The sequence below is a fragment of the Theropithecus gelada genome, chromosome 10 (assembly GCF_003255815.1).
Source record: "Theropithecus gelada isolate Dixy chromosome 10, Tgel_1.0, whole genome shotgun sequence".
Lineage (NCBI taxonomy): Eukaryota > Metazoa > Chordata > Mammalia > Primates > Cercopithecidae > Theropithecus > Theropithecus gelada.
Window position 1 is genome coordinate 65,476,994 of NC_037678.1, and position 22,855 is coordinate 65,499,848.

A 22,855-nucleotide genomic window follows, 5' to 3' on the forward strand; every position below is an offset into this window, starting at 1 on the left:
ATCAAATGCCTAGGTTCGGCTGACAGCCCTGCCTCTTTATAACTGTGAAACTGTAGGAAATTACTTTACTTCTCAATGCCTCAGTTTCCTCATCTATAAAACAAGAATAGCTATATCTACTTCATAGAGCTATTGTGACCATTAAATTCAAAATAAATATAAGCCATGTACCTTGGTACCTAACACACATGATGCATTTAAGAAACATGACTGTATTATTGTTATCGTATTTTCTGCTGTTTGTACTTACTCCAGCCACACTCTGCCACCAACTCATCCGTTCATTCACTCATTAAGTGCCTGACAGTTCCAGGAACTGTCTTGGGAATTTGGGCTACAAAGACAAAGAAGACAAAATCCCTATTTATGCAGCTAAGCAAAGTATAATAAAATGTCACAGGGACTGTGACAAGTTTAAATGGGCATATGGGGGTCACAGAGGAGATAGTGAGTGGTCAGTTCCATGTCAAAGGATCCAGAAGGGCTTTGCAAAGGAGCTGATGCATTCAAGCAAGTACTTCTTGATGCTTTAGTTTTCTCGTCTGTGAAATGTCTCCTTCAGTTTCTCTAAAGCTTTAAAATTCTGATGTTGAAGTTTCTTACATATTCCAGGAATATGAGTAGTTCTTTCTCATATCACAGATTTATAAGGCTGATTAGACTGATAGCTTTTATAATTCAAGGCTAACCAGCTAACAGTTTTAAGTAATGGACAGTTATTAAGCACACTGTGGTGCTTTGATAAAGGTTACACATTTCCTGGAAACCTTAATCCTTGCCCTTGAAGGGTTTAGGATCCATCTGTAAGTAGCTACACTTCAAAAAGTAAATAGGTTGAGAACTATTCCAAATAATACATTAAGAAGAACAGGATGGGCCGGGCGCGGTGGCTCAAGCCCAGCACTTTGGGAGGCTGAGACAGGTGGATCACGAGGTCAGGAGATCGAGACCATCCTGGCTAACACAGTGAAATCCCGTCTCTACTAAAAAGTACAAAAAAACTAGCCGGGCGAGGTAGTGGGCGCCTGTAGTCCCAGCTACTCGGGAGGCTGAGGCAGGAGAATGGCGTAAACCTGGGAGGCGGAGCTTGCAGTGAGCTGAGATCCAGCCACTGCACACCAGCCTGGGCAACAGAGTGAGACTCCGTCTCAAAAAAAAAAAAAAAAGAAGAAGAACAGAATGATATAATACAGACTTAACAATAAAACGCAGCAGCTCATGCATGTAATTCCAGCACTCTGGGAGGCCAAGGTGGGCGAATCACTTGAGGTGAGGAGTTTGAGAGCAGCCTGGCCAACACGGTGAAACCCTGTCTCTACTAAAAATACAAAAAATAGCCAGGCATGGTGGTAGGCGCCTGTAATCTCAGCTTCTCCTGAGACAGGAGAATCACTTGAACCTGGGAGGTGGAGGGTGCAGTGAGCTGAGATGACACCACGGCACTCCAGCCTGGGCAACAGAGCGAGATTCTGTCTCAAAAAAGAGAGAAAGAAAGAAACAAACAAACAAACAGTTTGAGACCAGTTTGGGCAATGTGGTAAAACTCAATCTCTAAAAAAAAATACAAAAATTAGCCAGGTGTGGTGGTGCATGTCTGTAGTCCCAGCTACTTGGAAGGCTAAGGTGGGAGGATCAGCTGAGTCCAGGAGACAGAGGTTGTAGTGAGCCGAGATCATGCCACTCTACTCCAGCCTGGGTGACAGAGTGACACCCCATCTTAAGAAACAAAACAAAACAAAAACCAAATGCAGCTTTCTACTTGGCTGTACTCCTTGGGAAAAGGGATATAGGCAACCGCAGGATCACAGGACCCAGCCAGAGTGGCATGTTTCTAGAGCTCTATTTTCACCAGACTTGGCAACAATAGGTTGCCACATGGTTCAACCAGCCAGTCCATAAAATCCACAAATACAAGTCTCAACAGCAACAATGCACTGAATTGCACACTGAATTCTGCATTTGAATCTGTCTACCCAGTAATAAAATGCCTGCATCAGATGTCAACCAAAGTATAGACTGGCAAGGGATTCAGCCTAGAAGAGTTAAAGGTAGCTAGTATCCATGAGAAAATTGCATGGATCACTACAGCATTGCATAAGTCTACAAAGTCCCCACAGGCCCACACGGGGGTGCTGAAAAAGCACAGCTCCCAGCAACCAAGGGGAGAAGTGCCCAAGAGGAGAAGCAGTTCTGCTGAGGAACCGACAAGGAGGAAAAAGCCAGGGTCATTATAGAGAAAGAAAACTTTAAGGCATTTACCAGTGCTCGTGACCCAAACCAGTGCATGGCTCCAAGTATCCAAATGAAAAAAAGCCCGGGAAACCAACAACAGAAAGTGGAAGGAAGGGGAAAAAAATTGTTATGGCACTTCACCAAATATTTTTCTTTTTTGTTTTTTTGTTTTTTTTTTGTTTTTCTGAGACGGAATCTCATTCTGTCACTCAGACTGGAGTGCAGTGGCACAATTTCGGGTTACTGCAACCTCCGCATCCCGGGTTCAAGTGATTCTCCTGCCTCAGCCTCCCAAGTAGCTGGGGTTACTGCAACCTCCGCATCCTGGGTTCAAGTGATTCTCCTGCCTCAGCCTCCCAAGTGGCTGGGATTACAGGCACCTGCCACTATACCCAGCTAATTTTGTGCAGTTTTATTAGAGACAGGGTTTCACAGTAGAGACCAGCCCAGGCTGGTCTTGAACTCCTGACCTCAGGTGATCTGCCTGCCTCAGCCTATCAAAGTGCTGGGATGACAGGCATGAGTTCACCAAAAATTTCTAAATAAGCACGTGAAAAGATGCTGATCATTGTGATTAGGGAAAGGCAAACTAAAACAACAGTAAGCTTCAACTATACACCTACTAAAATGGCTAAAATAAAGAAGAAAGGCAATACCAAATATTGGCAAGGATATGAAGCAACTAAAATTCTCATACGTTGCTGCCAGGAATGTGAAATGACACAACCACTTTGGAAAACAATTTGGCAGTTTCTTAAAAAGTGAAACATATACTTACCATATGACCCAGCAATTTCACTCCTAGGTAAAACGAAGCATATGTCCACACAAAGATGTATGCACAAATGTTCACAGCAGCTCTATATGTAAAAGCCAAACCCTAGAAGAAACCCAAGTGTTCATTAGCAGGTGAATGGATAAACAAATTGTGGTATTGTATATCCATATAATGGAATACTACTTGAGAATAAAAAGGAACTATGGAAATATGCTACAACTTGGAACAATCGCAAAATAGTTATGCTGAGTGAAAGAAGCCAAACATTTTAAAAAGAGGATATACTGCATGATTCTGTTTATATGAAATTTGAGAAGATGCCAACGCATCTATAGTGACAGCAGAGCAGCGGTAACCTAGAGGTGGAGGTTGAATGAGGAGGAGAAGGAGCAAGGAATTACAGAGTAGCACAAAGAAACTTTTGGGAGTGATAGAAATGTTCATTCTCTTGAGGATGGTGATGGTTTCATGGATATATACATGTATCAAAAATCATCAAACTGTATGCTTTAAATATGTACAGTTTATTGTATATTGTAAAATATATACGATATGTAATATAATATAAAAATATACAATATATACAGCATATAATGTTGAGAACTTTCATGAAAAATAAAAAGAGCCTGGGTGTGGTAGCACCTGCCTGTAGTCCCAGTCACTCTGGAGGCTGAGGCAGGAGGAACGCTTGAGCCCAGAAGTTGGAGGCTGTAGTGAGCTATGATCGTGCTTATGAATAGCTAGTGCACTCCAGCAGTAAGACCTCCATCTTTAAAGAAAGAGAGAGAGAGAGGGAAAGGGAGACAGAGAGAGGGAGAGAAGGAGGAGGGAGGGAGAGAAAAAGAGGGAGAGAGAAGGAGGGAGGGAGGGAAGGGAAGGGAAAGGGAGAAAGAAGAGGGAAGGAGGGAAGGTAGGAACAAAGGGGAAAGGAAGGAAGGAGAGAAAGAAAAAGGAAAGAAAAAGATAAAGGAAGGAAGGAAGGAGAGAAAGAGGAAAGAGAAAGAAAGAAAGGAAAGAGGAAGAAGAGAAAGAAAAAGACAAAGGAAAGAAAGAAAAAGAGAAAGAAAGAAAAGAAAGAAGAAAGAAAAGAAAAAAAGAAAAAGAGAAAGGAAGGAAGGAAAGGGAAGGGAGGCAGGCTGTGGCAACTGGGATATAAAGTGACAGCAGGATTAGGGTGAAATTAGTCCAGGTGGATCACTCGACTTTTGTTAAGACCTTAACAAAAGGGCACAGTGGCTCACGTCTGTAATCCCAGCATTTTGGGAGGCTGAGGTGGGAGGATCACCTGATGTCAGGAGTTTGAGACCAGCCTGGCCAACATGGTGAAACCCCATCTCTACTGAAAATACAAAAATTAACCAGGCACGGTGGTAGGCACCTGTAGTCCCAGCTACTCAGGAGGCTGAGGCAGGAGAATCGCTTGAACTTGGGAGGCGGAGGTTGCAGTAAGCCAAGATCACACCATTGCACTCCAGCCTGGGCGACAGAGCCAGACTCTGTCTCACAAAAAACAAACAAACAACAACAACAAAAAAAGACCTTTGAGACAAAACTTCTGATTTTGTTTGGATTAGTTAGGATTCTTCAGGCAAGAAACAAAAATCACCTCTGGCTCAAGTAAGTTACAAAAAAAAGATGCTGGGATATCTCTCTTAGACTCTAAGAAAGAGGTTTAAACAAGTCTCCAGAAAAGTAAGCTCCGGGACAGCTCCAGAGGTCTCAGAGGCAGGGGCTTCGCTACCATCACCATGACTCAACCCTGTAGCAACTCCTGCTTTGTGCCTGTGACTGTAAGATTCCAAATTCTGCAAGAGAAAATCTGATTGACCCAGACTGGTCTGTTCCCCACCCTGCATCAATAAGGTTTGCCGGGGGACAAGATCATGTAGTAATGATATGACTTCTGGGTGTCCCACCCTGCGTTTTGGAGGCATTCCCAGGGAGAAGGGGTGATTGCTGTGATCTGGGCAGTCACCCAGGAAGTTCCTGCTACACTCATACTCTACTAACAAAAAATACCCTCTCACTTCTGAATTCCCTGTAGAGGCTAGCATAACTGTGAACAAATAATAAACCTTCAATATCCAACTGATTAAATAAAGAAAAGATGATTCTGGCAGAAGTGGATCAAGTCAATTGAAGTCAGAGGGGATTGCAAGCCTGGGGCTTCAGCTAAGAGATGCTGCTTTCATCCACATGAAGGTGTATGGCTCCAGGAATGGAGAGTCACAGAAACCGTGCAGGGCAGGGGGTGGCTGATGCTATAACTAATGGGATGTAGGGCTTGAACACAAGAAAAAAAGCATAAATCACCTTTTTAGTGAGCCCTGGGAAAAGGGAACAATTGACAACTATTATAGGACAGGAAGCTGTGTTCTTTGCACGGGGACTACAGTGAACTGACTTTAATGCCAAAATTCTGGGGATGTTAGTGGCTGTGCCCTTGAGATAACCGGATGCAGTCGAGTAGAGCCCTGGGAGAGCTGTCAGGGCTGAAGACAGAGTCTTAGGCTTCGTCCCTTCCAGACTATAAAGCCACAAGAATAAATGCGCTCCTTGAGGAAAAAAGGAAAGAAAGCAGCAGCCCACCAGCAAGATCGGAGTCAGACCAGAGCTGGAAAGTAAGAGGAGAAAAACTCAGAAAGGGAACCTTGTAGTGTTTATTGAGCACTTACTGCATCCTAAGTTTTTTTGCTGTTTTTGAGATGGAGTTTCACTCTCGTTGCCCAGGCTGGAGTACAATGGCACCATCTCGGCTCACTGCAACCTCTGCCTCCCGAGTTCGAGTGATTCTCCTGCCTCAGCCTCCCTAGTAGCTGGGACTACAGGCACACACCACCATGCCTGGCTAATTTTTGTACTTTAAGATGAGACGGGGTTTCACCATGTTGGCCAGGCTGATCTCGAACTCCTGACCTCAGGTGATCCACTTGCCTCAGCCTCCCAAAGTGCTTGGATTACAGGCATGATCCACCGTGCCTGGCCTGCATCCTAAGTTCCTAGTGAGATCTTTTTGGTTGCAGGTAAGAGAAATCCTCTAGAAGCAGCTGAAGCGCAAAAGGTGAGATTTGTTCTAAGGATCACTGAGGGTTTCCCAGAACACCTTGACAGGAGGAGCAGCCTGACCCAGGAAGGGAATGAATCTAGAAAATAAATAGCTTCCACATACTCAAGGAGAACTTTCAATCTCTTGTTTTTGCTCCTTTGTATGAATTTCCATTTCTCCTCTCTCTCTCTCTCTCTCTCTCTCTCTCTCTCTCTCTCCCTCTCTCCCCCTGCCCCCACCCCGTCTCCCTCTCCTCCATCTTTTCTCCCCAGAATTGGCCCTCTCAGTTGCCTTATCCATAGGGACCAGTGCTTCCAAATTTTAAATTTTTTCCTTTAGAAGACCATCCAGACTGAGATTGAAGCTCTGTGTCCCAGTTCCAGATTCCAGAAAGAGTCTAATAGACCTTGGTGTCTACTCTGGGACAGATGAGCTGTGGCCAGTGGGACAGAACGACCTAGCAGACACGTAACTTTGAGGTGCCCATTTCTATGGGTTGGGGACAGTTCCCAGAGGGGCCTGGTGGACAGTCCAGCAAGGCTTCTGCTACAGTCTTTTTTTTTTTTTTTTTTTTTTTTGAGACAGAGTTTCACTCTTTCACCCAGGCTGGAGTGCAGTGGTGTGACTTCGGCTCACTGGAACCTCCACCTCCCGGGTTCCAGCGATTCTCCTACCTCAGCCTCCCGAGTAGCTGGGATTGTAGGCACCTGCTTTCGAACTCCTGACCTCAGGTGATCCACCCTCCTCAGCCTCCCAAAGTGCTAGGATTACAGGCGTGAGCCACTGCGTCCGGTCAGCTACAGTCATTTACATCAGCTCATTTTCTCTGTACAGATAAGGCAACTCAGGCACAGGGAATTAAACGACACATTCCGGCTCACACAGTGAGTGAGCGGCAGAGCCAGTGTGCAGCCCAGGGACTGTCCCACTCCAAAGCCCCTGCTTATCACTCCAGCACAGCAAGGCAGCTTTCCCTCTGCCAGTTTGTAATTTGGAAAGTTGTTCTTTTTCCAGGACAAGTAACTCAGAATATTAGACGTGATTGTAGAGAGATGGCTGGTTTAGTGGAGGAGGAGTTAGAATGCCTAAACTAGAAATAATCCCTGGTGATAAAAAGAACGAATAACAGACACTAACAATTACACAGGGCTGCTGGGTGTCATGAATTTGCTCAGTGAGTACTCACAGCCACCCCATGGAGGTAAGTATTACTGTTTTCTGGTTTTACAGATGAGCAAACTGAGGCACAAGGAGGTTAAATAATTTGTGTCAGCTCAAACAGCTGGTAAGAGGCAGAGCCAGGGTCTGGGGTCTGGCTCAAGAGAATAAACCCCTATCCCTGTCACTGTCCTGCTGCCAGGCATCTGGGGCCTAAGAGCAGGGCTGGCTGAAGGACCTGTTGTGGTTCTTGCTGGCCACCCACTCTCTGATCATCGCTGGCCTAATGAATGGGTACTTTCTCAACTCTCACTGCAGGTACTGGTACAAGAGGAGCGCCCGCATTCTCTGTCCAGTCTCGTGCGCCAGGAGGTCTTTGTCACCATCGCTGATCTCAGGTGATGCCCACATGCCCCTTACACAGGCATCTTGGTTCCACTCAGGGCCAATGCCAGGTCCAACTGACATGACCCTTTTTTTTTTTTTTAACTGGAGTCTCTCTCTGTCCCCCAGGCTAGAGTGTAGTGGCACGATCTTGAGTCACTGCAGCCTCTGCCTCCTGGGTTCAAGCAGTTCTCCTGCCTCACTCAGCCTCCCGAGTAGCTGAGATTACAGGTGTGTACTACCATGCCTGGCTAATTTTTGTATTTTTAGCAGAGATGGGGTTTCACCATGTTGGCCAGGCTCGTCTCAAATTCCTGACCTCAAGTGATCCACCTGCCTCGGCTTCCAAAAGTGCTGGGATTACAGGTGTGAGCCACTGCACCTGGCCGTGATCCATATTTTTAACTTTTGAAAACTGTTCATATAGAAAAGAGGAAGCCAAATCTGTGTTTTTGAGTAAGCACTTTGATTTCACATATGCTACTACCCATATCTGAAAGACTTTATTGGAATCTCTTTGGAGTTCGGTTTTGTCCAAAGTATATTTGGCGGGAAGTTACTCCCATATATGTTTCATGACATTAGAGTTCCGACTTCTAAGAAACTTGGAAGTGCTGCCTGTTGTTTACCTCTCAGAGTTATATGGTAGTGATTAAGCTGATCAAAGGCCCTGAGAAGTCTTGTGGTTAAAAAGTTCTTTAACTAGATTCAACCCATGATTCCCCAAATGAACATTCAGCAGAATGTGCTTTGGAAAATTGTGGCTTACTACGTTAGACTGTAGCAGGCTTCCCCCTGTGGCTGAACTGAAGGGAAGCCTGGAAGGATATTACTCCAGTAACTTCTTGGGGGAAAACTCTTCCTCTAACCTTTTGTGAGATTTATCTGAACAGGCTGACAAACTATGCCATTTATCTCTCCCATCAGAACAGTACACCAGCCTGTCTACCCTTTCCTTTTTAGTTGATCTCTGCTTATCAATATCAAATCAAACCTTCTTCCCAGCTTGCTGTTCCCAAACTGTCTTTTCTTAGTTACCAAGATGTCCATTTGCTGTTTGGCTCTGAAGATCGAGCTGAGTTGTTCAGTCTTGTCATCAAGAGTATCATCACTCTGCCCTCTGTAAGGACTCTCACCCAGATACAGGAAATCATGCCCAATGGGACCTGCAACACAGAGGTAACTCATGCTTTGCTTTAGCAACTTTCCATCCACAGGGTCAACTGATCTTGGCCTTTGGAGAGTGCATTTGATATTTTGAAACTGGACAAAAACCATAAGCTAAATCTGGCAAATAAAATAGGTGGTTAAATTAGAAGATAGCTTCTTTCAACCCTTCATTTTGTTTTCTTTCCTTTTCCCTTTATTCTTTCCCTCTTTTTGGCTTTAAAATAAGGTGGGAGCACTCGCTTGTATGCTTAATGTTTATTTAAGCATACAATATGCCATATATCATCATATGCCAAAAATGATGATAGGCAGTAGGAATACAGCAGTCCAGTCCCACTCACGGAGCTTACATTCTAGTGCAGAGAGACAAACTGTTGATACATAAATATAAGATGTCAGCTGATAATAAGTGTTATGAAAATGTAAAGCAGGGAAAGAGCAGGATAAAGAGCCCTGTGGTTGGGAGGCACATGGGTGGTCAGGCAAAGCCTTCATAATGGGGTGATAATTGAAAGAAGAGAGGTGTGGGTATGTCTGGAGAGAAAACTTTCAAGCAGAGGGCAGGGTACGTGCAGGCCTTGATCTCTTCTTCAGTGGCAAATAAACTGGTTGGTCAAGCAGTTACCCAAGAGAACTTTATTCCCCTCTGTTTGAAGATATCAGAAAGAGTCACAAGCCAACTTTAAAGAATCTTAATGACCCCTAAGCCGTTAAGACTCAGTCAGCTGTGATCCCTCTAATGCCGAGGCGTCCGTTTGAAATGAACATGTACTCCTTTTTACCTCATGCCACAAACAATCTACTAGTGCCTTTACACTGGTTCTGCAACTTTGAGTAAAGTCTTAGCGTCACATGAAGAGCCTCCCAACTGTCCCATGCTAGGGGAACTTCACGTGGGGCGGGAGCATTGCTGATCCTGTGCCTTTTCAGTGTCTTTACAGGCAGACATTTCAGGCGTTCTCTGAGATGCTCCAGAGTTTAGTGGTAAAAGACCCATATTTGGAAAATCTTGACACCATTATTAAGGTAAACAAGATATCAAGGGAGAATGGGAAATGGTTCCTATTAACTGGTGAAAGTGGGAGATGAAAATGTGGAAGGATTCAATGTAAGAGGCAGCACAGTAAAGAGTATCAGCTATCAACTTTGAGTCAGAGACTTGGGTTCAAATGCTGACTCTGCCATTCATCGGTTACAAGTCCTCCCTCTAGAAATTCTGCAAGGAATTTGCTTGCTCAGAGTTGCATTTCTTCACATTTACATGGAGATAATAATTACTGTGAATATTGAATAAATGACCTTCAATAAATTGTTTGTTTATTTTCAGAGACAGAGTCTTGCTCTATTGCCCAGGCTGGGGTGCAGTGACACCATTATAGCTCCCTGCCGCCTTGAATTCTTGGCCTCAAGTTATCCTCCCACCTCAGCCTCCCAAAATGCTGGGATTATAGGCATGAGCTACTGCACCCAGCTACAATAAATTGTTTAAATGGTTGCTATAATTATTCTTTAAATTAGTATTCCTGAGGGTGGGGCACAGTGTTTCACGCCTGTAATCCCAGCACTTTGGGAGGCCAAGGTGGGTGGATCACTTGAGGCCAGGAGTTTGAGACCAGCCTCGCCAACATGGCGAAACCCTGACTCTACTAAAAAAAAAAAAAAAAAAGCCAGGAGTGGTGGTGCACACCTGTAATCCCAGCTACTCAGGAGGCTGAGGCACGAGAATCACTTGAACACAGGAGGCAGAGGTTGCAGTGAGCAGAGATCATAGCACTACACTCCAGCCTGGGTGACAGAGAGAGACTCTGTCTCAAAAAGAAAAAAATTTATTATTCCTTACTAGCATAGAAGGGTTTTATTCAGTGATGAGGGAAGGGTCAGCCTCAAGAGTTAGTAAGGCCAGGTATGGTGGCTCATGCCTGTAATACCAGCACTTTGGGAGGTCAAGGCAGGCAAATCAATCATTTGAGGTCAGGAGTTTGAGACCAGCCTGGCTAACATGGTGAAAACCTGTCCCTACTAAAAATGCAAAATTAGCCAGGCGTGGTGGCACATGCCTGTAGTCCCAGCTACTCGGGAGGCTGAGGCAGGAGAATTGCTTGAACCCAGGGGTGGAGGTTGCAGTGAGCCAAGATTGTGCCACTGTACTCCAGCCTAGGTGGTAGAGTGAGATGACTTCTCAAAAACAAAACAAAAAAAGAGTTAGTAAATAAGTAGCTTCCTACCAGATGGTACTCAAAGATTGTAATGACCAACTGCTCTGACCTGCACCTGTTCCTATATATGCTGTTCCATCGCTAGAGACTGATTCATTGGCATTCACTGACTACGTTCAGGTATCTTGCTCTCCTACCCTTTTTTTACTGTTGTTGTTTTTATTTTTCTTACCCTTTTTTAAGATATAAATATCCCAGAAAGGAATAACCCTTTAAGCTATTATTAATCGTTTGCACCCAAATGATGCATTTATTGTTGTCCTAACTGACAAGCAAGGCACAAAGACCTAGGCAGTTGAGTAGTTTGGCTGCTTCAGAAGCTTATTTTCTAGCTTATTTTCTTAAATGCTTTGATGGGCATTTATTCTTGTCCTAACTGACCTTAGTACTATTTCTCATTCCTCTTTTATTTGTACGTTAGCATACCAGCCAGATTGGGTTTCTCCTCTCTATCCAATTGTACTTTGTACTTTCCTGCTTTGGCAGCTTAATTCAAGCCTTTCTTTTTTTCTTTTTTTCTTTTTTTGAGACAGGATCTTGCTCTGTCACTTAGGCTGGATTACAGTGGTGCGATTTCAGCTCACTGCAGTCTCCAGCTCCTGGACTCAAGCAGTCATCCCACCTCAGCCTCCCGAGCAGCTGGGACTACAGGCGCATGCCACCATGCCCAGCTAATTTTTGTATTTTTTTGTAGAGATGGGGTTTCACTATGTTGCCCAGGCTGGTCTCCAAATCCTGGGCTCCATCTGTATAATCCCTCCCGCTGTGCTGGGATTACAGGCATGAGCAACCACACCTGGCTGTCCTCAGAGTTAAACTTTAATATCAGTAGCATGTTATTAACTTTATTTCTTTCCAAAGCAGATTTGAAAGGGCTAAAAACATTCAAAAGTACAGAATAATTAATTGAAGAATTGGGCTGAAGAGAAAATAAGTCTAGAAAATAAGCTCTAGCCAGGCATAGTGGCTCACACCTGTAATCCCAGCACTTTGTGGGGCCAAGGCGGGTGGGTTACCTGAGATCAGGAGTTCAAAGATCAGCCTGGCCAACACGGTGAAACCCCATCTCTACAAAAATACAGAAATTAGCCGAGCGTGGTGGCGGGTGCCTGTAGTGCCAGCTACTCGAGAGGCTGAGGCAAGAGAATCACTTGAATTCAGGAGGCGGAGGTTGCAGTGAGTTGAGATCATGCTATTGCACTCCAGCCTGGGCAACAGAGCGAGACTCCATCTCAAAAAGAAAAGAAAAAAAAAAGAAGAAGCTCCTAAGCTCCTATATAACAACCAAACCACCCACCACCCATGTCTTTGTGGCTCGCTTGGCATAGCACCCGAGCTATAATAGCATTTAGCAAAGTATTTTCAGATCAGTAGCAACATGGAACTTGTCTCTCTACATTTCTTTCTAAACACAATTAAGATGGTATCCCAAATCTTCCTGATAAGCCATTTAGCCTCCCTTTGTTTCTCACAGCACTTGGACCCCTGGTTACAGTCAGTCAAAGACCATGAGCGGGAACGGGCCACGGCCGGTATGACTCAGGTTCTGAAGTGCTTATCCAGACATCTCAGCTTGAAGGTGAGCAGCCCTTCAGTTGCAGAGGAGGAAAGATCCAAAGCCATTCCCTCTCTGCCTATTTCCCCTCCTCTTTGTGACTCCCCAGGCTGGTTCTGTGTCCCCTTCGTGCTCATGTACTATCATAGCACTTAGCATTGTCTTCATATCTGCTCTTCTCCTGAGCAGCTTGGGGCCAGTTGCTGTGTTGATTAATCTTTGCATCCCCATTGCTTAGCACAACGGCTGGAACATAATGATATAGTAACTATAACCTGAAAATACCTGAGGCCCACGGTGGCCTAGTGTCTGTATAGTATTATATTTGAGTACAGCAGGCAAATTTAAATAAATTGACTTCAGTATCTCCCAGCAACTCAGAGCATGGTACTATGGCACCTCTTTTCAGATCCTCACATTTCTCTTTCTCTCTCTCACTTCTCAGTTCTGAATCATCTCCCCTATGGCATCTCATTATTATTATGATCATTATTCAAGGCAGGGTCTTGATCCATCACTCAGGCTGGAGTGCAATGGGGCCATCGTAGCTCACTGCAGCCTTGAACTCCTGGCCTCAAGCAATCTTCCTGCCTCAGCCTTCCAAGTAGCTGGGACTACAGCTACACGCCACCACGCCTGGCTAATTTTTAAAATTTTCTGTGGGCTGGGCACGGTGGCTAACGCCTGTAATCCCAGCACTTTGGGAGGCCAAGGCAGGTGGATCACGAGGTCAGGAGATCGAGATCATCCTGGCTAACATGGTCAAACCCCGTCTCTATTAAAAAAAAAAAATTAGCTGAGCGTGGTGGCGGGCACCTGTAATCCCAGCTACTTGGGAGGCTGAGGCAGGAGAATGGTGTGAACCTGGGAGGCAGAGCTTGTGGTGAACTGAGATTGCGCCACTGCACTCCAGTCTGGGTGACAAAGCAAGACTCCGTCTCAAATAAAAACAATTTTTTTTTTTTGTAGAGACGGGGTCTCGCTTTGTTGCCCAGGCTGGTGTTGACTCCTGGCTTCAAGTAATCCTCCTGCCTCAGCCTCCCAAAGCACTGGGATTACAGGCATGAGCCACTGCACCCAGCCTTATCTCTTTTTAAAAAATCTTCTCCTTGAATTGCTTGAACCTGGGCGACAGAGGTTGCAGTGAGCCAAGATCATGCCACTGCACTCCAGCCTGGGCAACAAAGAGCAAACTCCATCTCAAAAAAAAAAACAACAACAACAAACAAACAAAAAAGTCTTTATTTTTCACTCACTCACTCACTTCTTGGTTGAGAATCCTCTCCGTAACTCCTAACAAGAATTCCTCAAAACTTCGTTCCTCCTTCCTGGGTCTACTCCTTTTTCTACCTGATAATCTCTTTGCCCTTCCCTGAGCAGGTTTTCTAGCCATTGGAGTGTCTCCTGTCTCCATCGATCATTTCTCCAACCTGCATAGTAAGGCCTGGGAATTGGAAGAGAGGTTGGTAGGGTAGGAATGCTAGGTCCTTATACCAAAATTTTCCTTAGATAATTTGTTCTTTTCTTTTCTTTTCTCTTTTCTTCTCTTTTCTTTTCTTTTCTTTCTTTTTTCCTTTTTTTTTCCCTCCCCAAAGCACAAGAGGGAAGATACTTTTTTGTTCCTGATACAGATGTTCTAACAGTCATGTTTAAAAGGACTGTATTCCAGTCGGTCCTTTATTTCTCACATTGAAACGATATCCAAACTTATTAAAGTAAGCGCAGCCCCTCCAACTATGCTACTTCCTTTTTTCTCTTTAGTGAATAAAAGCAAGTAACTTCTGGCCATCACTGACTACCCTATTATTCTATACCAACAATGCATTGTTCTTCCTTCCACAACCCTCAACCTCTAATTTTGGCAACAGATTAAAGAGGAGAGTTTCAGATGATTCCCTCCTATACGTTAATCTCTCTCCAAGTCCTGGAGATCTTCCTTAGGGTATTTTTTTCCTGGAAAGAGTTGCAAATATGGGGCCGGGAGGAGTAGCTTACGTCTGCAATCCCAGCACTTTAGGAGGCCGAGGCAAGTGGATCACTTGAGCTCAGGAGTTCGAGACCAGCCTGGCCAACACGGTGAAACCCCATCTCTATTAAAAATACAAAAATTAGCCAGGCGTGGTGGCGGGTACCTGTAATCCCAGCTATCCAGGAGGCTGAGGCAGGAAAATCACTTGAAGCTGGGAGATGGAGGCTGCAGGGAGCTGAGATGATACCACTGAACTCCAGCCTGGGCTACAGAGCAAGACTCCATCTCAAAAAAAAAAAAAAAAACAAAACAAAAAAACAGAGAGAGAGAGATGCAAATATGAGAGTGGTTAACCTGGGTGCCACTGGGGTCTGTGAACATCCACAAGTTGTCTGCAGAGTGTGCAGTATGTGGTGTGGTGCAGTCTTCTGGGTTTTCCTTTTTTTTTTTTTTTTTTTTGAGACAGGATCTCATTCTGTCACCTAGGCTGTAGTACAGTGGCATGATCATGGCTCACTGAAGCCTTGACCTCCCAGGCCCAAGCAATCCTCCTGCCTCAGCCTCCCTAGTAGCTGGGACTACAGGCACACACCACCTCACCTGGCTAATTTTTGTATACATTTTTGTAGAGATGGAGTTTCACCATGTTGCCCTGGCCGGTCTCAAACTCCCGGGCTCAAGTGATCCTCTTCCCTTGGCTTCCCAAAGTGCTGGGATTACAGACATGAGCCACCGCACCCGTCCTCTTCTGGATTTTTCTGAGGAAGGTCCATAGTTTTTTTAAAACCAATTTTATTGAGGTATAATTTATATACAATGAATTTATCCAATTTAAGTGTACAGTTCAATGAGTTTTGACAGATATATATTATCTGGGTCTCTAACTTTTCTCATATTCTCAAAGAAACCTAAAGAATAAAGAATGAAAAAAGGAAATACTAAAGAAGCATTTAGTAATCAAACTAGGAGCATAATTCTTCAGTGGCCTTTTTTGTCTTGATAAAGTTTGGGGTTCTTAATATTATGATTATAAAACTTATTAACTGTTTGTCATTCAGTGACAGGTGCAGGCCACCACGCCTGGCTAATTTTTGTAGTTTTAGTAGAGACAGAGTCTCACTATGTTGGCCAGGCTGGTCTCAAATCCCTGGCCTCAAGTGATCTGCCTGCCTCGGCCTCCCACAGTGCTGGGATTACAGGCAGAGCCACCATGCCTGACACCTTCCAAGTTCTTTTTTGTGCATGAGTGTGTTGGGGTGGGGGCTTCCACTCCCAATTTGTTCTCTGCATATAGCCAGAGTCATCCTCTTCAGACCCATGTCATTCTTGCTTGTTTCTTTGCTTTCTCCTCTGTTTTTCTTTTTCTTCATTTTCTTTTTTTTCCTCATATCACTTGTTTGATCCAGTGATTTCCAAACTGATCTTAGAATATGGGGTTGTGTCTGATGTAGCTCTGCCTGCCTCTCTACACCTAAGTCCCCTGACTTACCACACAGCAGCCGCCTTTATGTTCCCTCCCACATAAGGCTCATGTTGCCTCATGGCCTTTGCACTTGCTGCCTTCTCTGCTTGGAGTGACCTTCCCTAGCTCTGCCCAGAGCCAGCCTCTCCTGGTTCCTTAGCACTGTGTTCAGATGTGTCGACCTCAAAAGCGCCTCTGCTCACCACAGACAGAACTACGTTTGCTCTCTGTCTCATCTCTCTCTCCTTCCTAGGGCTGTCTAGAATCAGAGGTTATCTGGCTTGATTCTTCCTTTGTTGCTGTGTTATCTGTTTCCCACTAATAAAGTATAAATTCTACCAGTGATTATGCTCCTCTGTTTTTTTTTTTTTTCTTTTCTTTTTTTTTTTTTTTTGGTGAGACAGGGTCTCGCTCTGTCACCCAGATTGGAGTGCAGTAGTGCGATCATAGCTTACTGCAGCCTCAACCTCCTGGCCTTAAGCAGTGCTCCTGCCTTAGCCTCCCTAGTAGCTGGGACTACAGGCATGTACCACCATGCCTGGTTAATTTTTTAATTTTTTATACAGATGGGGTCTCACTATATTGCCCAAGCTGGTCTCAAACTCTTGGGGTCAAACAATCCTCCCACCTCTGCCTTCCAAAATGCTGGGATTACAGACATGAGCCACTGTACCTTGCAATTATACTTGTCTTGTTCACCACAGTAGCCCCAGTGCCTGCCTAGCACAGAATCTGCCATGTGGTTGATGCTCAATTCAGTATTGATTGAGTAAATGTAAGTCAACCCGTGTCCCTTCTCTGCTCAAGACCCTCCACTGGCCAAAGTCCTCACAACGTTCTGCAGGTTGCAACACCTTCTGGCCCATTCTTCATCTACTTTCTATTTCTTTCCTTCTCATTTACATTGCTCCAGCCAATCTCACCTACTTATGGTTCCTCAGAAACACCAAACACACCCATCTCAGTCCTTGGCACTTGGCATTCTCTCTGCCCAGAATGCTCTTCTCCTGGGTATCTCCGTGGCTCAGTCTCTTATTTCAGTATTAGTGAGGCCTTCCCTGACTATCCTAAACAATTCTTACCCTTTCCCCTGAATTTTTGTTAATCATGACATTTATCATCATTTGATACATAATAACATTTTATGTATCTATTTTGTTTACTTTGTGTTTCCCTAACTAGATCATCACCTCCGCAAGCAGGGATATTCTCTTTTGTTCACTGCTTATATCCCCAGTGCCAGTCATAGTTCCTGGCACATAACTGACACCGTATTTATTGGTTGATTGAATGAATGAAGGTTATATCAGTGAATTAAAGATGTTACACAGCTTTGTGTGTTGCTGTGTTTACTGTAAATAGGTTGTAAAGGCTGTTCACAATATTTCTGTGTCTTATTTCTGTAGAGCCACAGAAAAAATTTATTTCCATCTCAACCCTAGGAAAAGCTGTGCTTCCTCTGCGTGGCTAGTTGCTTGTTATCTTTTTTTTTTTTTTTTTTTTTTTTTTGAGATGGAGTCTCGCTCTGTCACCCAGTCTGCAGTGCAGTGGTGCCCTCTCGGCTCACTGCAAGCTTCGCCTCCCGGGTTCACGCCATTCTCCTGCCTCAGCCTCCCAAGTAGCTGGGACTACAGGTGCCCACCACCACACCCGGCTAATTTTTTGTATTTGTAGTAGAGACGGGGTTTCACCGTGTTAGCCAGGATGGTCTTGATCTCCTGACCTCGTGATCCACCTGCCTCGGCCTCCCAAAGTGCTGGGATTACAGGCGTGAGCCACCGTGCCCGGCCGATTGTTATCTCAAGGGCAGCGTGAATCATGTTCTGTGGACCATTGTGTGTGCGTCTACATTCGCCATGAGAGAGTTCAGAGCCTTGCTCCACGGCCTGCCTCAAGCAAATGATTATGCATTCTGTATGCCAACCAAATTCCTAACTTCATTTATCTTTTCTACTTTAATGTTTTTTTTTTATTATTTTTAAGTTTTTAATTTTTATTTATTTATTTATTTTGAGATGGAGTCTCATTCTGTCGCCCCGGCTGGAGTGCAGTGGTGCGATCTTGGCTGACTGCCACCTCCACCTACCAGGCTCAAGCAATTCGCCTGCCTCAGCCTCCCGAGTAGCTGGGATTACAGGCATGCACCACCACGCCCAGCTAATTTTTCTGTATTTTTAGTAGATACGGGGTTTCACCATGTTGGCCAGGCAGGTCTTGAACTCCTGGCCTCAAATGATATGTCCGCCTTGGTCTCCCAAAGTGCTGGGGTTATAGGTGTGAGCCACCGTGCCCAGCCAATTTTTTAATTTATCCAGTTTTCTTCAGTATTTATTTCAAGTTATATTTCCTTTTCTGGTATGATTTTTGCCAGCTACATTACATGGATTTTTTTTCCATAATCAAGCAGGATATTAAAAAAATGAATTTTATAAATAGAATTAAGTGCTATATCTCAACTTTGCATTCAGCTTTTTATTTTTATTTTTTACTTTATATATGTATGTATTATTAATTTTGAGGTGGAGTCTCACTCTTGTCACCCAGGCTAGAGTGCAGTGGCGTGATCTTGGCTCACTACAACCTGCGCCTCCCAGGTTCAAGCAATTCTCCTGCCTCAGCCTCCTGAATAGCTGGGATTACAGTTGCCTGCCACCACGCCTGGCTGATTTTTGTCCTTTTAGTAGAGATGGGGTTTCGCCATGTTGGCGAGGCAGGCTGGTCTCGAATCCCTGACCTCAGGTGATCCGCCCACCTCGGCCTCCCAAAGTGCTGGGATTACTGGCATGAGCCACCAAGCCTGGCCGCGTTCAGCTTTTTTACTTAGCAGAATAACACATTATACATTTCTTAGATACTTGATTTTTAATGGTTGTATTCATAGACTGGCTGTAGGATAATTCCCTTTACTATTGTCATGCAATTATTTCCAAAGTGTGGTCTTTAGACCACTGCTGGGTGTATACCCCAAAGAAAGGAAATCAGTATATGGAAGCGATATCTGCACTCCCTTGTTTGTTGCGACACTCTTCACAATAGCCAAAGTTTGGAAGCAGCGTAAGTGTTCATCAACAGATGAATGGATAAAGAATACACAATGAAGTACTTATACACAATGAAGTACTCTTCAGCCATAAAAAGAGTGAGATCCTGTCATTCGCAACAACATGGATGGAACTGGAGGTCGTTATGCTAAGTGAAATATACCGGGCATAGAAAGACAAACATCACATGTTCTCACATGTTGTGGGATCTGAAAATCAAAACAGTTTAATTCATGAAGATAGAGAATGGAAGGTTATCAGAGACTGGGAAGGGTGGTGGCAGGGTTGGGGAGAGGTAGGGATGGTTAATAGGTACCAAAAACATTGTTAGAATGAATAAGACCTAATATTTTATAGCACAACAGGGTGACTATTGTGCATTAGTAATTTTTTAATAATATTAAAAATGTAATACATTTTTATTTGGCAATATTAAATGTACGTATATTTGGCCAGCTGTGGTGGCTCAGGTGTGTAATTTGGGGGACTGAGGCGGGTGGATCACTTGAGGTTCAGAGTTTGAGACCAGCCTGGCCAATACAACGAAACCCCATCTCTACTAAAAATACAAAAATCACCTGGGTGCAGTGGCTCACACTTGTAATTCCAACTATTTGGGAGGCTGAGGCGGGAGAATCACTTGAACCCGGGAGGCGGAGGTTGCAGTGAGCTGAGATCGCGCCACTGTGCTCCAGCCTGAGCAAAAAGGGCAAAACTCTGTTTCAAAAAAAAAAAAATTATTAAAATAACTAAAAGAATATAATTGGACTGTTTATAACACAAAGAATAAATGCTTGAGGGGGTGGATACTCCATTTTCCATGATGTGATTATGCATTGCAGGCCTGTATACCCCACAAATATATAGACCTACTATGTACTCCGAAAAATTAAAATTAAAAAATAAAAATAAAAACAGTGCTAGAAGTAACATCTTCATGCACAAAGCTTTTTCATTTTTCAGATTGTTTACTTAGGTTAGAATTCCCCTATTTCTTAATAACACCATCTACTGGCTATACCGTGTCTACCTATGTTAAATATGAACCCCACAGAGATCCACAGGCTGATTGTGACCCTTACACTTCCCTTAAGTTGAGAGTAGAATTGGGATTACTTCTCAACAATTCAAATCGAAGGCACTAAATGCACTTGTATTCTGATGACATCTTTCTTTTTCTTTCTCAAGCTTCCACTGCGATTCCAAAGACTTGGGCACCTAGTGGCTCTGATGGCACTGCTCTGTGGGGACCCACAGGAAAATGTGGCTGAGGAGGCTGCAGAGAGCATTCACTACCTGCTGCATATCACCCTGAGGCTGAAGTGTAAGACACTGCTGAAGGCCGCGAGGTCCTGAGTGAATTCTCCAGCACAACATAAGCACCAGCCCTCCTTACACATTGATTCAGTCCCCATGTTCTGGAAAGGCCTTTTACAGTAGTTCATAAAGAGAAAGATACATAGTCCATAGGCAGAGATGAAGCAACACTGACTTAATAATTAGAATCCTAATACTAGATCAGACCCACTATTGTCATCCATCTGCATAGCCAGGGAGTGGCTAAACGTGGCTCTGTGGACAAACTAGAGTGATTAGTTTGGTCAGAAGTAGGAGTGAGGCTGGGCGCAGTGGTTCACTCCTATATTCATAGCATTTTGCCAGGCCAAGCCGGGAGGACCGCTTGGGCCCAGGAGTTCAAGACCAGCCTGGGCAACATGGCAAAAACCCTTCTCTACAAAAAATTTTAAAAATTAGCTGGCATGGTGGAGTATGCCTATGATCTCAGCTACTCAGGAGGTGAAGGTGGGAGAATCACTTGAGCCCAGGAGGTCGAGGCTGCAGGAGAATTAATGTCCTTATGAAGGGAAATTACAGGGGCCATGAGTAAGAATCAAATCTAGTTGCAGGGTTCAGAAAAGGTAATCCAGAGAATAAAGAGCAGTTTGCCACCTGGAGAGGTAAGAAGAGTGTATTAGGCAGAAGGAATGACTAAGGAAAGGATCCTTGGTAGGCGTGAGCTTGAGGAGTTTGAAAAATAGAGAGAGAGCCAGTGTGGTCAAGGCATGAGTCACTGACTTCCATGATAAGAAGGGACTTTAGAAGATATCTAACCCAGCATTCCCCCGGTGTTTGAATCTCAGTCTACTCTATCCCTGCCAAGTACAGTCATGCAGCATATAATGACATTTCAGTCAACAACTGATCATGTATGGGTCACATAAGATTAGAATGGAGCTGAAATTTTTCTTTTTATTTTATTTTATCTTATTTTGAGATGGAGTCTCGCTCTGTTGCCCAGGCTGGAGTACAGTGGTGTGATCTCGGCTCACTGCAACCTCCACCTCCCAGGTTCAAGCAGTTCTTGTGCCTCAGCCTCCCGAGCAGCTGGGATTACAGGCAGCTGCCACCACACCTGGCTCATTTTTGTATTTTTAGTAGAGATGGGGTTTCAACATCTCTGCTAAATGTTACTTAATGTTGGCCAGGCTGGTCTCGAACTCCTGACCTCAAGTGATCTGCCCGCCTCGGCATCCCAAAGTGCTAGGATTACAGCATGAACCACCACGCCCAGCCTTATTATTATTATTTTTTTTTTTAAAGAAAGGAATTCTCGGCTTGGCACGGTGGCTCACACCTGTAATTCCAGCACTTTGGGAGGCCGAGGCAGGCAGATCACAAGGTCAAGAGATCAAGACCATCCTGGCCAACCTGATGAAACCCCGTCTCTACTAAAAACACAAAAATTAGCTGGGTGGGGTGGCACATGCCTGTAGTCCCAGCTACTTGGGAGGCTGAGGCAGGAGAATCACTTGAACCTGGGAGGCAGAGGTTGCAGTGAGCTGAGATCATGTCACTGCACTCCAGCCTGGTGACGGAGCGAGACTCCATCTGAAAGAGAGAGAGAGAGAGAAAGAGAGAAAGAATAAAAAGAAACGAAGTCTCACTATGTTGCCTAGGCTGATCTCCAACTCCTGAGCTCAAGCAGTGCTCCTACCCCAGCCTTCTAAAGTGCTGGGACTATGGGTGTCCACCACCATACCCAGCTGAGCTGAAAATTTTGTATCACCTAGTGACATTGTAGCCATCATAACATTATGGCACAATGCATTACTCACGTTTGTGGTGATACTGGTGTAAACAAACCTACTGCACTACCAGTCATATAAAAGTATAGAACCTACAATTATGTACAGTACGTATCCTTGGTAATGATAATAACTATTTACTGGTTTATTTATTTACTATACATTTTATGATTATTTTAGCATGTACTCCTTCTACTTATTAAAAAAACAGTTAACTATGAAACAGCCCCAGGCAGGCCCTTCAGGAGGTATTCCTGAAGAAGGCGTTATCATAGGAGATGACAGCTCCATGCGTGTTACTGCCCTGAATACCTTCCAGTGGGGCAGGATGTGAAGATGGAAGACAGTGGTATTGATTATCCTGATCTTGTGTAGGCCTAGGCTAGTGTGTGTGTTTTTGTCTTAGTTTTTAACAAAAACACTTTAGAATGTAAAAAAAAAAAAAAAAAAAATTAGGCCAGGCGCAGTGGCTCATGCCTGTAATCCCAGCACTTTGGTAGGCCGAGGAGGGTCCATCACCTGAGGTCAGGAATTCAAGACCAGCCTGGCCAACAGGGCAAAACCCCGTTTCTACTAAAAGTACAAAAATTAGCCTGGTGTGGTGGCGCATGCCTGTAGTCCCAGCTACTCAGGAGGCTGAGGCAAGTGAATCGCTTAAACCTGGGAGGTGGAGGTTGCAGTGGGCCGAGATTGCACCACTACACTCCAGTCTGGGTGACAGAGTGAGAGACTCTGTCTAAAAAAAAAAAAGTACACTC

General features: G+C 44.4%; 1 protein-coding gene across 2 annotated transcripts in view; it reads left to right on the plus strand.

The window, feature by feature from the left end:
* The window catches only part of MROH8 (maestro heat like repeat family member 8), a 77,773-nt gene that overhangs the window by 11,809 nt on the left and 43,109 nt on the right, over window positions 1–22,855 (plus strand). Inside the window, exons 5-9 of one of the 2 annotated variants that reach the window (XM_025400128.1) lie at window positions 7,533–7,612; window positions 8,633–8,777; window positions 9,699–9,794; window positions 12,459–12,563; window positions 20,200–20,335. In XM_025400128.1, the coding sequence (XP_025255913.1) occupies window positions 7,533–7,612; window positions 8,633–8,777; window positions 9,699–9,794; window positions 12,459–12,563; window positions 20,200–20,335 (562 nt within the window). The remainder of the gene's footprint in view (window positions 1–7,532; window positions 7,613–8,632; window positions 8,778–9,698; window positions 9,795–12,458; window positions 12,564–20,199; window positions 20,336–22,855) is intronic. The other variant, XM_025400129.1, reaches the window with a different exon arrangement.